The sequence below is a fragment of a genome, unplaced genomic scaffold (assembly GCF_019419815.1).
Source record: "Pyrus x bretschneideri cultivar Hongxiangsu unplaced genomic scaffold, Pyrus_bretschneideri_v1 Contig37, whole genome shotgun sequence".
Taxonomy (NCBI): Eukaryota; Viridiplantae; Streptophyta; class Magnoliopsida; order Rosales; family Rosaceae; genus Pyrus; species Pyrus x bretschneideri.
This window is the reverse complement of record NW_025999690.1, coordinates 3,507,258-3,520,658: the sequence shown is the minus strand read 5'-3', so window position 1 is coordinate 3,520,658 and position 13,401 is coordinate 3,507,258. Positions and strand designations below refer to the sequence as shown.

At 36.4% G+C, this 13,401-nt stretch overlaps 2 protein-coding genes across 2 annotated transcripts; one reads left to right on the top strand and one right to left on the bottom strand.

Moving 5' to 3' along the window:
* Positions 1 to 4,103: 4,103 nt before the first annotated feature.
* On the top strand, positions 4,104 to 5,649 carry LOC103948601 (17.4 kDa class III heat shock protein-like). Its single transcript, XM_009359648.3, has 3 exons — positions 4,104 to 4,264; positions 4,548 to 4,797; positions 5,105 to 5,649. Exons 2-3 carry the CDS (start codon positions 4,585 to 4,587, stop codon positions 5,360 to 5,362), a joined length of 471 nt encoding a protein of 156 aa, XP_009357923.2. The 5' UTR covers positions 4,104 to 4,264; positions 4,548 to 4,584; the 3' UTR covers positions 5,363 to 5,649.
* A 230-nt stretch (positions 5,650 to 5,879) lies between these two features.
* On the bottom strand, positions 5,880 to 13,287 carry LOC103948589 (protein SLOW WALKER 2). Its single transcript, XM_009359632.3, has 16 exons — positions 12,590 to 13,287; positions 12,102 to 12,177; positions 11,399 to 11,518; positions 11,144 to 11,219; positions 10,406 to 10,474; positions 10,218 to 10,298; positions 10,051 to 10,122; positions 9,359 to 9,451; positions 9,038 to 9,184; positions 8,721 to 8,804; positions 8,497 to 8,640; positions 8,165 to 8,254; positions 7,814 to 7,896; positions 7,375 to 7,725; positions 6,916 to 7,138; positions 5,880 to 6,777 (listed from the first exon to the last, which is right to left on the bottom strand). Exons 1-16 carry the CDS (start codon positions 13,248 to 13,250, stop codon positions 6,082 to 6,084), a joined length of 3,066 nt encoding a protein of 1,021 aa, XP_009357907.2. The 5' UTR covers positions 13,251 to 13,287; the 3' UTR covers positions 5,880 to 6,081.
* Between the last annotated feature and the right edge of the window lie 114 nt (positions 13,288 to 13,401).

Below are 13,401 nucleotides of genomic sequence, written 5' to 3'. Positions count from 1 at the left end.
TCAAAAAAAGAAAAAAATTGAAAAAAAAAGGTAAATTACACTTTCATATCTCAAGTTTGGGGTCTATTTCAATTCCTTACATTTTCAAAACATTTCACTTTCATACCTTAAGTACTATTTTATTTCAAAATAATACCTCTATTACATTTTTTATCCATTGATCTGTTAAATGCTGACGTGGTTGCCAAATGTCAGCCACGTGGCAAATAAAATAATTTTTTCATTTTTTTTAAAACCTAAATTTTCTCAAAAAAAGAAAAAAAATTGAAAAAAATAAAAATAAAAATGAAACCCACTATCCCTCCCCCCCCTCCCCCCCCCCCCCCCCCCAAGCGACCCATATCCTTATCCCTAACCCAAAACCCAAAATACCTGCTGCAGCAGCAAGAAGAAGAAGAAGAAGAGGGAGGAAGAAAAAGAAAAAAAAAAAACTGCAGCAGGAAGAAGAAGAAGAAGGAAAAAAAAAACCCCCAAACCCAGTTCGTTCCCCCCCCCCCCCCCAAAAAAACCGTGTTGCTCGACCTTTCCCCTTCCCCCCCTCTCGGGTCAGGATCTCGTGATTTCCAGTATGGGTGGGTTTTGAAAATACTTTGAGTTTGAAATGATTTTTGGACTGGTTTTGTGGTAGATCCACATAATCTCGGGTGGAATTTTTGTGGGCGATGGGGGATTTTTGGGAGGGGTGATGGGGGATAGGAGAAAGGGGTGGCTCGGGTGGGACGAACTGGGGCTTTTTTTGGTTTTCTCCCTCTTGCAGGTTTTTGGGTTCTGGGTTAGGGTCGCAGGGGTTTTTGGAGGGAAGGCATTGGTTTCAATTTTTTTTTTTTCAAATTTTTGAGAAAATTTAGGGTTTTTTAAAAAAATGAAAAAAATATTTTATTTGCCACGTGACAGACATTTAGCAGCCACGTGGTATATATGTGGTAGCCACGTTAGCATTTAACAGATCAATGGATGAAAAATGTAACGGAGGTATTATTTTGAAATAAAATAGTACTTAAGGTGTGAAAGTGAAATGTTTTAAAGATGTTGTAAGGAATTGAAATAGATCCCAAACCTGAGATATGAGAGTGTAATTTACCTTTTTTTTTTACAATATTTATTCTCTTTTTTTGAGAAAATTCAGGTTTAAAAAAAAAATTTATTTTATTTGCCACGTGGCAGACATTTGGTAGCCACGTGGCATATATATATGGCAGTCATGTCAGCATTTAACAGATCAATAGATAAAAAATGTAACAGAGATATTATTTTGAAATAAAATAGTACTTAAGGTATGAAAGTAAAATGTTTTGAAGATGTTGTAAGAAATTAAAATAAACCCCCAAACCTGAAGTATGAAAATATAATTTATCCAACATTATATGACTCTAGTTTTTCACATGAAGTGAAGAAAACTAAACCCTTTACAAAGAGAACTCAGTCCATATTTACAAGGTCCGACGACCAGTTACCATGTTGATAAAAGGTAGTACGCAACTTAGTTAGTCGTAAACATCTTTATTTTTCATTAAGTAGAAAATAGCAGTAAACCCTAGGAAGCAACAAAGAAGAAACAGATGAAAAGCTCTTCAATATTGATTGACGTTTGATAGAGATGATTCGTATTAAATAATACTTTTGTACTGACAATTCCAAGATCATTAAAAGGTTGTTGCATAAATGGACAAGAACTGTCCGCCCTTCTACTTCCCAGTGCCTTTTTATGTTCTCTTATTTTATGTGATCACGGTTAAATTACGTAGTTTAATTGGATAACATTTTATATTATTTTTTTATAGAGATAATAATATAAAAATAAATAATAATATAAAATATTGACGTGATTTAATCGTAACCTAAAGCACGAAAGAGCACCGAAAATGAAAAGACATGCAATCCTTGTCCTGCATAATTTCCCTCGGGATGCCTCTTTACAGTAGTTCCCTTGTGCATACTTTCTCTCCACTTAGTAATACGTTTGACATGCATGCCCTTTTGGTTTCATTTTATTTAAGAAAATAGTAGATCGAATTGTTATTGTAATTATCAAATAGTAGATCGAATTGTTAATGTAATTATCAATCTGTATTCTATAATTCTATTTAGGCCAAATTTAATGCAAGTGTTTTATTCATTAGATTTTATTTTTATAATTGTTTAAATCTTTTATTTTCAATTTTAGTAATTTATTTTCATATTATTTAATGCTCTGTAAAAAATTTTCAAAATCCAGTCCATTCTGCTTATTCATGAAGAGTGGGTGCTATCCACATGCTATGGCAACGGTTCAGCTTGAAAACAGGAAATGCCATATCCATTCTCATAAGCACAAAATTTAATCATATACATAACGAAAATTAACCATCGGAGAATATCGATAACAATACCGCTGGGTAACAGTTTCCCTATCAGTTAAATGTATATTCATCTTCGTCAATGCAATAAAATTATTCGTTCAACTAACATATTACAATTTAATCAATACTAATTCCGTCTTTAAACATTCACATTCAAATCATTATAACAAAACATAACAATATTCATGAGAAGTGTTCACAATAAACCAAAGACGATACCAAATAAGGCAAATTAGTCCCATGAAAAAAGGAAAGGGATGACAAAAGCAGATACAACAACCATTATACGAGAAAGACAAAATAAATTATCAAATAATTTCAGTACTTGTAAATATACATATATATTATATAATATTATATTCAGGAGGGATTTGGGGACGAATACTAATAGGGACCGCTATATACATATCTGAAACCGTAACAAAAGAATACACACAATTTTTCTCCATATTTGAAAAATACTCGAATTTTCATCTCTAAATTCGCCCATTAGGCCAATAATCCATGGTTATCAGGTTGAACATGTTGAATTATCATCCTTACTATCCACACACTCCATGTTTATTTTTGTCCTTTGATCATCTTCAATTTTTGGACGGCTAAAAATTAAGAAGTGTATAGAAAGTGAAAAAGAATGAGCGTCTATTTCCATGATGGTAAGTAGACTTGACATTCGTGTCGTGTATTTCGTGTTCGTGTTGTTTTCATGACATATCCGATATCTTAACAGGTCATGTTATATAACACCCGTTAAAGTAAACATGTAATATGACCCGATCTGAAATCGACCCGTTAATATTATCAGGTAATATATCCCGACCCATTACCTATTCAAAAAATATTTTAAATCAATAAATAATGAAAATGAAAAACATAATTTGACAAAAAAAAAATGAACATAATATTAAATTAATATATACATACTATATTGTCACATAAATATTATTCACAACATAAAATAAATATTCGTCTTTAAAGTAGAGAATTGTTATTAGCATTCCAAAAATCTCATTCTACACTCCTCACAAGTGTATTTTTCTTTCTACTTATAGAAAATTTGGAGTGCCAAATGAGATTTTAGAATGCTAATAACAATTCCCTTAAAATATTACATACTCCAAAACAAGAGCCTAATAAAAAAAACATTAATACATTACTACAAAATACTAAATGTTCAAGGATATGCAAGAGTTGCGTTTCAAGGTTGAGAAACCTTTGCATGTTTGTATATGCTTTCACATCTGTCAAACTTGTACGTTAATAATTATGAATTTTATTTATTTTGACTCCCCTTTAAAATACTATTCATGTGAGTTTGTTTTGGTTTTAAAAGTTCAAACGATGATGTAGCGATACTTAAGTATTATAATTTTTTACTGTATTTGGCATTTTAAAATTAGCCAATATTTTTTAGTAATTTACAAAATTAAAACCATCAAAATAACTTTTTTCTTAACTAGTCGAAACGAGTTATTTATCTGTCATTTTCGTGTAAACCTATTAAAAATCTGTTATTAATAGATTCTTATCGTGTGACCTGATAACGATCCAATTAATTATATTGTTGACCCAAAATTTGTTATTTTTATGTGTCGTATTAATGGATCGTGTAAGAAATTATCAAGTCTATTCGTAAGCACATGCACACGTGGTGGCTTCTTGTCCAGCCACGTCAAACCAACCACACCGTGGGAGGGTTCCACAATTCGGTGAATGGAAAACGTGTAAGGTCAGGATCCTTCAATGCCCGAGGTTCTATTTGCTGATAACCCCGCGATTGTTCTAGACGGAAGCTGCATTCTCCCGAAATTTCCACTCTCTGCCTTTTTATATCCCACAATTTTCTCACTAACCAAACAATCAGTCGCTGCAAATCTTTCGGCCTACCAAACGCTTTCCCGCGCTAATCAAACAACTTTCTTCATGTAAGAATCTTTTCCATGTCACTTTTCTTTTAGTTTCTTCACTTGATTATGTCAACTTCTATTCTCAATTTCTCGAAAACTCGGTGTTTTGTTTCGTTTTCTCTTAACTTTCCCGAGAAACAAACAGCTTAAATTCCCTAATTGCCGATTTTTTTTAGCAAACAGGCGTTTATCTCAAATGGGTCACCAAATCTTTCGACTTTACCCGTGTTTCTCCATCAAATCTCTCCTTTTGATTGCTCAGTTGCTAATGGTTTACTAAACTTTCTCTTAATATTATCAGATTTTTGTGCTTGCGGATTCTGAATCTTTGGTGAAAAATGAGCCAAGCAGCGGATTCGAGTGCGTTCGAAGTGGTGAACCAGCTACTGAACTTCCCGGAGGCCATTGAGAAATTCATGTTTCCGTCTCGGGCTCACAAGACCGATAACGAGATCAAAGGTGTGTCCAGCATTCCGGTTGACATTTTGGACACTCCCAAGGAGTATATATTTTTCTTGGATGTGCCTGGCCTATCCAAATCTGACGTTCAGGTATAAATGCTTGATTTTGGTACAGTTCTTTTTTTTTTTTTTTGTTCTTGTTAATCGTGATCAAGAAATTAGGTTATGCGCTTTGATTTAACTTGGTTGGCTAAAGCAGTGTCCTCTCGTATGAACCTGTCTTCGGATCTTCCTCCTCAAGTTTCGATTAGATTAATTATAATATTTCTTGAATCATGGGAAAAAAAAGTAGTTAGGGGATGTTTGCCCAATCGGACTTTACGTAAATAATACATGTCCTGCGCTTTTTATGTCCTGATGCATTGTGAGAGTAAACAGACTTGGTTATGCAATCCAGGTGACGGTTGAAGACGAGAACACTCTGGTGATCCGGAGCAATGGGAAGAGAAAGCGCGAAGACGGTGAGGAGGAGGGGTGCAAGTATATCAGGCTGGAGAGGAGAGCGGCCCAGAAGCTACTAAGGAAGTTCCGGTTGCCCGACAATGCCAATGTAGGAGCCATTAATGCGAAATGTGAGAACGGGGTTCTGACTGTGGTGGTTGAGAAGCTTCCTCCCCCTCCCAAGCCCAAGACAGTTAAAGTCTCCATCTCCTGAAGCGGATAGGGCAACATAAATAGAGAAAATACAAGCTGGATTTCACGTGTAGGTTCTACTTCTAGCGTTTAGGGTTTCCTCTGTTAGGGCTACAATATGGATGCTACTCTGTTAGTGCTGTATTTTGGAAAGACTGGCTGAACTTCGAGTTGCTAGGGTTTTACTTTCCTCGTGGTGTTTTTGAGATTATTCAACAAGTGTCTTTCTGTTTTAAATGATATAAGCATCTTGCTTGATACGGGTTTTTGCAAAGATTGTACACAAATAAAGCACTATTCTAATTTTAATTAGTGGGATAAGTTTTACATAGTGATGTGGTTCAAGTTACGAAAAATCGAATTTAAAATTCCTTGATTACAAGTAAGGTAGAATGTTATTAAACTGTAATACTAAATGATTATTCTAACTTTAATTGGTGCAAGACAAGGAAATTCGAACATCTTCATCTCTATTTTAATTTTGACAGACTACAAAACGGTGAAAGACTGAAAATGAAATGGTTATCACGGTTCCTAAGTAATAACAAGACAATGCTGTAGAGGCTTTCATTAAAAGCCAACGGGTAAAAATGGTTATTGGTACAATCAGCTGAGTTTGAAACAAAATTTCAGACGTTTTTCTGGCAAAAAATGTTAACGGTACAAAATATTTAGGAGGCTCAAAACAAAAATTTCTGATGTTTTAGGAAGGGGACTCTGTCGAAGAAGGCAAGGTAGGTCCTAATCGAATGACTTTCTCTTCTTTCGTGACTTTGGCTTCTTCTTTCTAGATTCCTTTTCAGCAGGAACATTATCATTCAACAGATGCTCATATTCTTCAAGACTTGCAAACGGCGATGCTCCAGGCTTCTCTCGCTTCCGTTTAGTTTTGCTTTTAACATTCTTCTCGTCCTCATCCTCGTCAAAGCTGTCATCTGCATCCCCTATGTCAATGTCATCGTCTGCATCACCTATGTCAATGTCACCGTCGTCTGCATCTCCTATATCAATAGCATCATCATCATCACTCAGGCCATCGTCCGCAATGGCATCTAAGTCTTCTCCCTCCCCACTGTCCGAGGGAAGGTCCAGCTCAGCATCACTGACATTAGCAACCAAGTCTTCATCATCTTCATTGGCAACTTGGTCCAGATCATCATAATCATAGTCACCGTCTGCTTCGATAGAAACACCAGCAGAATCCAGCATACTGTCAATCTCTTCGTTATCACTATCATCACCGCCACCCCCATCCACGTCAAACAAATCTGCAGCGCCTTCATCTTCAGTTGATTTCTTCTTCTTTTTCTTCTTTGGTTTCTTTGAAGAATTCATTTTGTTCATATAGAACCTGTGGAAGACAAGATCTTCCGGGGCTACATCTTCCTCGGCCAATGAGAGAATCTCAGGTCCAATTAATTGGTTGGCCATGTCAAGCTGGAACAAAAAAAGCTCAGTTAGCATTGCAGATGGAAAGGGCCTAATATTTCAGCACTGCCCATAACTATTGTCCCCCACCAATCATTCGGCAGCATGAGAGAAGAAAACAAGAGAAGCAAATAAAAACAAGCTGACCTTTTTCGCAGGTTCAATTTGTGAACCGCCATGCCATGCGCTTTGCTTTGGTTTCTTCTCCATAAACTTGTCCAGAAAAGCAGCAAGTGATAGGTCATTCAGCGGGTTTCCATTGTAGACAATGTTCGCCCCAGAGAGTAGGGTCTTTGCCATGGTAGAAACTGAAGGGTGCACATGTGAAGAAAGTACTGTCAGCTCCCACCAGCTCACACGATCAGCATTACTGTTCACTCATAAAGAAACGAGAATTAGAAAGTCAACAGAAAATTCAAAGTAAAAAAAAGGGTGCAAAGTATAAGAAATCCTGCAGTGAGTTGTTATAAAAGAAAATTTTGTTTGACCTTTACTTTTTCTGTCACCATTCTTCTTCACTAACAAAGTATGACATATTGCACTAACTGCCAGAAGAATATTGATTCTAGCATCCATGTGTACAGAAGCTTGGAAAAGATAACTAACCAATAAGAGGGCTCTCTGCGTCGTGGATCATAGCCTCCAGGCAAGCGAGGGCTCTCAGATGATGCTTGTGGTTGTTGCCCACCAGCAAGGGCTGGTTTGGGATCATTTTGACCTTTTGTCACAAGAAACTCCTCTGCTTCATCAGAACCTTCATCTTCAGAATAAGTGGCAGCGGACTCCTCGTCATCTTCTGAAGAATCATGGTCAGAATTGGCAGCATCATTGCTGTGCACAAGCTCAACATCAAGTTGTTTCTCTGGCACAGGGGTGGGTTTATCATCAGTTTGTTCTCGAACATCTTCAAAATGCTCAAGTTCATCATCAACTGACTCATTCTGAAGCACCATGTTCCTGTGTGGGGATGGCGTAATAGAAAAGTGTTTATTTGACCATGTTGAGTAAATCTAGGGCACAGATCTCCAAAACAGGAACTGCTTACCATAACAGAGGTCTTGCTTTAAGAACTTCTGAGAGAAGGAAGAGACATCCACATGCATATTGAGGTGGCTGCTGAAGCGCAACCTGTTCAAATCAGTTATTAGTTATAAATCCACAGAAGTGCCGCACATGAGTCACCAACCTCTATTGCTCAATGCATAGCTTCCTCCAAGAAGCATACATTAACATTAAAAACTTCAAGAATCCCCGATTAATGTAGCCCAACAGATGCAAATTCCATTTTGTGGGTTTTATTAACAAGGTAGGTAACCCACAGAAAAGAAAAGCGTGTAGAGCGATGCAGGACTGTGCTTGTATGTGACACAAACATAAGAACATAATAAGTGCATACCTGCAATACACGCTTTGCGAAAGCAGCTGCACGCTTCAAGTTCACATCATTTTTCATTGCCCTCAGAATAAGTCCAATAAACATTTCAGCCTAAAAAGCAAGTCATATAAAGACAGTGAGAATATAACTGGATGAAAGGAATCAAAATTGTTGCATACTATAAAACTACCCAACTTCTGCTGAAGCTGATAATGGAGTCAAGTGAACAAACCAAAAAACAGTAAAATAAAGAGCACAAACCAAGTGTGATGGACAACTCGTAAGAAAGAGCACAAACCAAAAAACAGTAAAATAAAGAGTATATACAAAATTACAAATCCAGTTCCACTTGCCTTAGAAGTATTCATGGCAGCAGGAAGTAGTAGTTTTGAGTACAAGGCTCTGTAAAACCTATCACTGACGATTTGATTCTTAGACGAGATCTTATCGAGAAGCATTAATGCTTGAACTCCTACGTTAAAATTCTTAGAATGAACCTGCACAAGTGTCCGGATTAAATTCCAAGCACAGATACAGCTCATCTACCAAGTAATGAATAGCAAAGCTCTGAGCTTACCAGCTGGAAAAGCATTGGTGTTTGGACCTCAACAATGTCATCAGCCTCATTGCTGGAGACAAAGGGAAATGCTCTATTGACTCCCTGTGAAAGGGAAGCAGAAGTAGTTAGTAAGTTCATCGGAAAATGTTTTTCTAAGCCCATAGTTTATGCGTAGCTTTTTGCTCTCTCCTTTTTTTCTTTTTCTTTTTCAGTACGAGTAACTAAAAGCTTGTAAAGGCACCAAGAGGAACATCTGAGATGACATAGCTACATTGTTATGAAAGCTAAGGATGCATCCTATATATATTGTAGACACAAGAAGTATTTGTACTAACCACCAGTAGAGCTGATAGAAGGCGTGAATCCAATTCAACATGAGAATCCGATGAAGTCTTATCCTCATTAGAACTGAGTGGTTTTTTAGACCCTGCTTTCCCTTTTTTATCCATCTTTTCACCAGCAGTAGCTTCATTAATAAGTACCTGAAATTTTACTTTGCGAACATTCATTTTCTATTTACATAACTCGGCCATAACCATAATGTATTCCAAAAAAATGATCATAATGCAATGATATAAAGGATGTGTATTAGGGACAGAAATCATAAGTGTGATAAATGAGAAATATAATCAAAAGATGATACGGTTCATCTTTACCTTGAAAAGTGAAAAATAAACATCGACTAAATGTTTTGCGACCTTGGATCCATCTCCTTTATGACTTAGACGCATTTGGCTCAAAAAGTTAACCTGCATATGTAAAAGTTTTGTTCAACAAGGTTCGTAAGTTGCACCAATTCAAAGTGAATGCAGGCAGTATAGTGACATTTTGAGTTCAAATCCATGGCTCTTAAGTACTAATAATTTTAATACACAAATTAGCAAATTGGATGTAATCAAGAACAAGAAGAAAATTGCTAATTTTCTATATTAAAATTCAGATTAATAGATTGTCTACATGTACACATACTTCAGACAAAATGGGAATGGACAGAAACGTTAAATACTGATGCACTTTGGCCATAGGGTCTCTGACAAAGACATGCGTGCTCATATGTAAACATGTTAAGAGGAAGAATACCAGTGTCTCATGATCTCGTCTAGAAAAGGAAAAGAAAAGGTTCTGCTTCGCTTCATGATGTTATTGTCGGATGTTCTCACTGCCTAATTACTTTGGTAAGACAGCTTAAGCCTTTGCATATAACTCAATATTTCAATAACATTTTATGGGCAAACAATCAAACAAAAATGTACTGTGGAAGCTGAAACAAGTAGTAGTGCTACAAGCTTGGTCCAGATTGTGGTAGCAATTAAACTAATAGTAGTGTTATCTTTATGATAGGACATACTGCATGATATTTTGCTTGTGGAGTCAAACGTGGGCGAAAGAGAAAAGAGTCCACCTCATCAATCACCACTGCCTGTTCAAAGGAGGTCTTAGTATAAAGATGGGATGCAAAGGCACCAAGATGAGTACTCAGACCCACAAATTAGATTTAGCACTAAACGGTTGTACCTTCATGTTTGGATGATCAGACAAAAGGTTTGATAAGTGAAAATCAGCATCAGAAGCGCCTTTATTTTTAGGATCTCCCAGCTGTAACAAAACCAAAAGAAAGAAAGCAGACAATGAAGCAAGTTGATAGTTGTAAGGGAAAAAATAGGTATATGAAGGTAGGTGAAGCCAAAATCCTCTAAACTTACTTTGTTAACTAGTGCAGACAGTAATCTACGCTCCTGCTCCGATTTATTCTTTAGCAGCACATATATAGTCTGAAAGCAGTTATTTGGATAGGAAAGTATGAATCAAATTCTCACATCAGCATAATATAGATGCTACGAACAACTTCATATGCATTAGAATTAAACAAATAAACTTAACAAAAGATATTGATTAAGTTTCATCTTTTCCTTTTGTGGTAACTTTAATCTTGTTTTTCTTAAGCAACGATTAAATTTCATCTTTTCATTTTGTGGTAACTTCAATCTTGTTTTGCTTAAGCAAAACTTAAACCTCATAAAATCATATGAGTAAATGATACATCACACTTATCGTTTGTTTTTATATCAAACAACATTGGAAGAGAACAGAGAATAGAAAAGATCAAGGTTTTATGTGTAAATTTTTACAACAATCAACCTACATATTAATTGTTACTTGAGCCTTAACCTTATATATAGTAAACCAATATAAACAATAAGAAATCATAATATATATACATATATACATGCATATTTTAACAAACATGCTGCTCAAATTTCAATTTGATTATTGTTTTAAAGAGGGGCATGAATTGTATTAAAAAAAAAAAAAAAAGTGACTGCAGAAAATAAATATTGAAACATTGTAACTTCAGGAATAACTGGAAACAAACGAACATAAAAGGGGGTTTTACACAGGGAGAAAATTAACAAAAGGAGAAAAACGGAGAAAACTCCAACCTTCAATGCCTTGTTTTTTAGTTCAGGTAACATATCTTTTGATGCTTCCTCAAGAGCAAAAACATAGCGTTCATACCTGAGAGAGAGACATTATACATTCTTGTTAAAACTAGAAGTACTTTTCCTTGAATGAGTGAAAAATCTTCAGCCACCAAGTTTAATCCATTAGTTTTTTGGCCATGTATGCTATTAGAAGTAAAACAATTCATTTGATAAGATTGTGGTGCAAATGGAACAAAGAACAAAAACAAATACCTTTGTTTCAAGCACTCCTCCCAATACCATAGAAGCAGAAGAGAATAACCATCTTTTGTCTCAGGAACATGATTTAATGGCCGCTGTAAGAGGTTCTTAAGCTTACGATCAGGTAACAAACTGGCAAGGAGAAGCATGTATGCAGATCAGAGGAAAGTAAGAAGCATAAACTCAGAAATATGAAGTCAAAGTTCTAAAACAAACTTAAGTGGACAAATAAATGCCGTGGATGATTACAAATCACAAGGGAAATGGGTTCTTACTAGAATTTACATCATATCAGTTATCATGTTTAATATTTTTTACTCTTTCCTGTTTGTGAAACCATACATGAGCATTATGTTTTGTAGGAGTGTCAGACCATCGTGAAACATGCCAAACTAGAAAAACAAAAAAATCACTTACTTCATGTAGCAAAGAAGGATGATAAATACAGTATAGCATGAAGACATGATCATTTCTATAATGAGGCACTGAACTACTTCTCAATTTTTGTAGCATGGTCATGAATTGATGGTAGTAGTGGATGGGCTTGTTTAGCAGTACAAACTTTTTTTGGGGGTTTGATGAGAGGTTCATTTTCTTTGCAAGTGGAGTGCGTTGTTCTTATATATATACATATATATATATATATATATAGAGAGAGAGAGAGAGAGAGAGAGAGAGAGAGAGAGAGAGAGAGAGAGAGAGAGAGAGAAAGAACCTTGTAAGAAACAATTCTCTCAATGCTTCAAACCCTGCAAATGCATATCGCTTTCCCACTTTTGATGTCACCATTCCTACAACAAACAACCAGTTCCAATAAAAGAAAGATTCAACAAAAAAAGGACAATCAAGGTCAAATAGAAAGATTGAATCCAGACGCGGCTTCCAACAAAACCGAAGCAATTTGTCAGATTGACAATTTGATATGAATCAAATTAAGATACTCTAAATGGATTCTAGTAAATTAGCCTCAGATCAAATGTAATCTAGGTAGAATAACCGGAAGAATTCATTATTAGCAATTCTTTTCTTGCTGAAACAAACAGTCACGGAAGGAACAATCTACAATTCAAAGATTCAACATTGTGTTCCCGCATATATTAACAAAAACACAATTCAAAACATTTACGCAGTAAATAACCTTCATCCTCTTTTTTTTTTTTTTTTTTTCAAATACAAATGACTAACTACAAAATGAAATATTACCTATAAGTGCATCAAGGGACCTCATATTGGCAATGGGATTATCCCCAACCAACACCGAAAACGCCGATATCTTATCAGAAGCAGTCCCTGACCTTTGCGTAGTAAGCAACAGCTTGATATCCCCACTCTTCCCTTTCGAAGACTCGTAGTCCGCTACGTACTGCGCCATTAACCTCTCTCCAAGCTCTCTCTTCTTTGCCACCACACTATTCCATTCCGCCGCATTCTTCACCTCCACTTTCTTCCCACTCGCAAGCACTTTACCCTCCAACTCCTCAGCTTCCTCATACCACACTCCCAAGTTGTTTGCCGACATCAATGGCAGCTTCGGGAGGTTCTTGAACTTCTCAAAGTTCCTCGCTTTGTCCTTGTTGCTGTTTTCTTCCAGTGAAGAAAGTGTGAGTTTCGGCTTCTGGTTTTCATTGGGCTTGAAATTCGGCTTGTTTGGCTTCTGGGTTTTGGTGGGGTTCTGGATTGGAGCTGGTTTGGACTTCTTGTGGGGTTTTTTGGGACCGGGATTGCGAAAATCGACATCATTGAAGCCGGAGGAAGGGAGAGAGGAGGCGAGGCCGAGAGAGGAAGCGAAGGAGGCTACGTCGGACCGGAGGTGCTCTATGTCTTCTGGGTTGCTTGCGGATTTCTTTGATTTTGAATCCGCCATTGTTGGCTATGGAATGAAGCTTTACCAGAAATACAGACGAAGGGTTGGGGATAGTTGTAGGGTTTAAGAAAATGGGTTTTGGATTTGGATCCGGGTAAATTTAAAAGTGGACCACAATCTGATGGGCTAGGCCATTGTGGGCCTATACTGA

Excerpts from the sequence above, each read along its gene's own strand:
- LOC103948601 (XM_009359648.3), top strand. The coding sequence starts at position 4,585 with ATGAGCCAAGCAGCGGATTCGAGTGCGTTCGAAGTGGTGAACCAGCTA. Across the intron at positions 4,798-5,104 it reads TATCCAAATCTGACGTTCAG|GTGACGGTTGAAGACGAGAA; the intron begins GTATAAATGCTT and ends TATGCAATCCAG.
- LOC103948589 (XM_009359632.3), bottom strand. The coding sequence starts at position 13,250 with ATGGCGGATTCAAAATCAAAGAAATCCGCAAGCAACCCAGAAGACATA. Across the intron at positions 9,185-9,358 it reads TTTATTTTTCACTTTTCAAG|GTACTTATTAATGAAGCTAC; the intron begins GTAAAGATGAAC and ends GTAAAATTTCAG. Across the intron at positions 8,641-8,720 it reads CACCAATGCTTTTCCAGCTG|GTTCATTCTAAGAATTTTAA; the intron begins GTAAGCTCAGAG and ends ACACTTGTGCAG.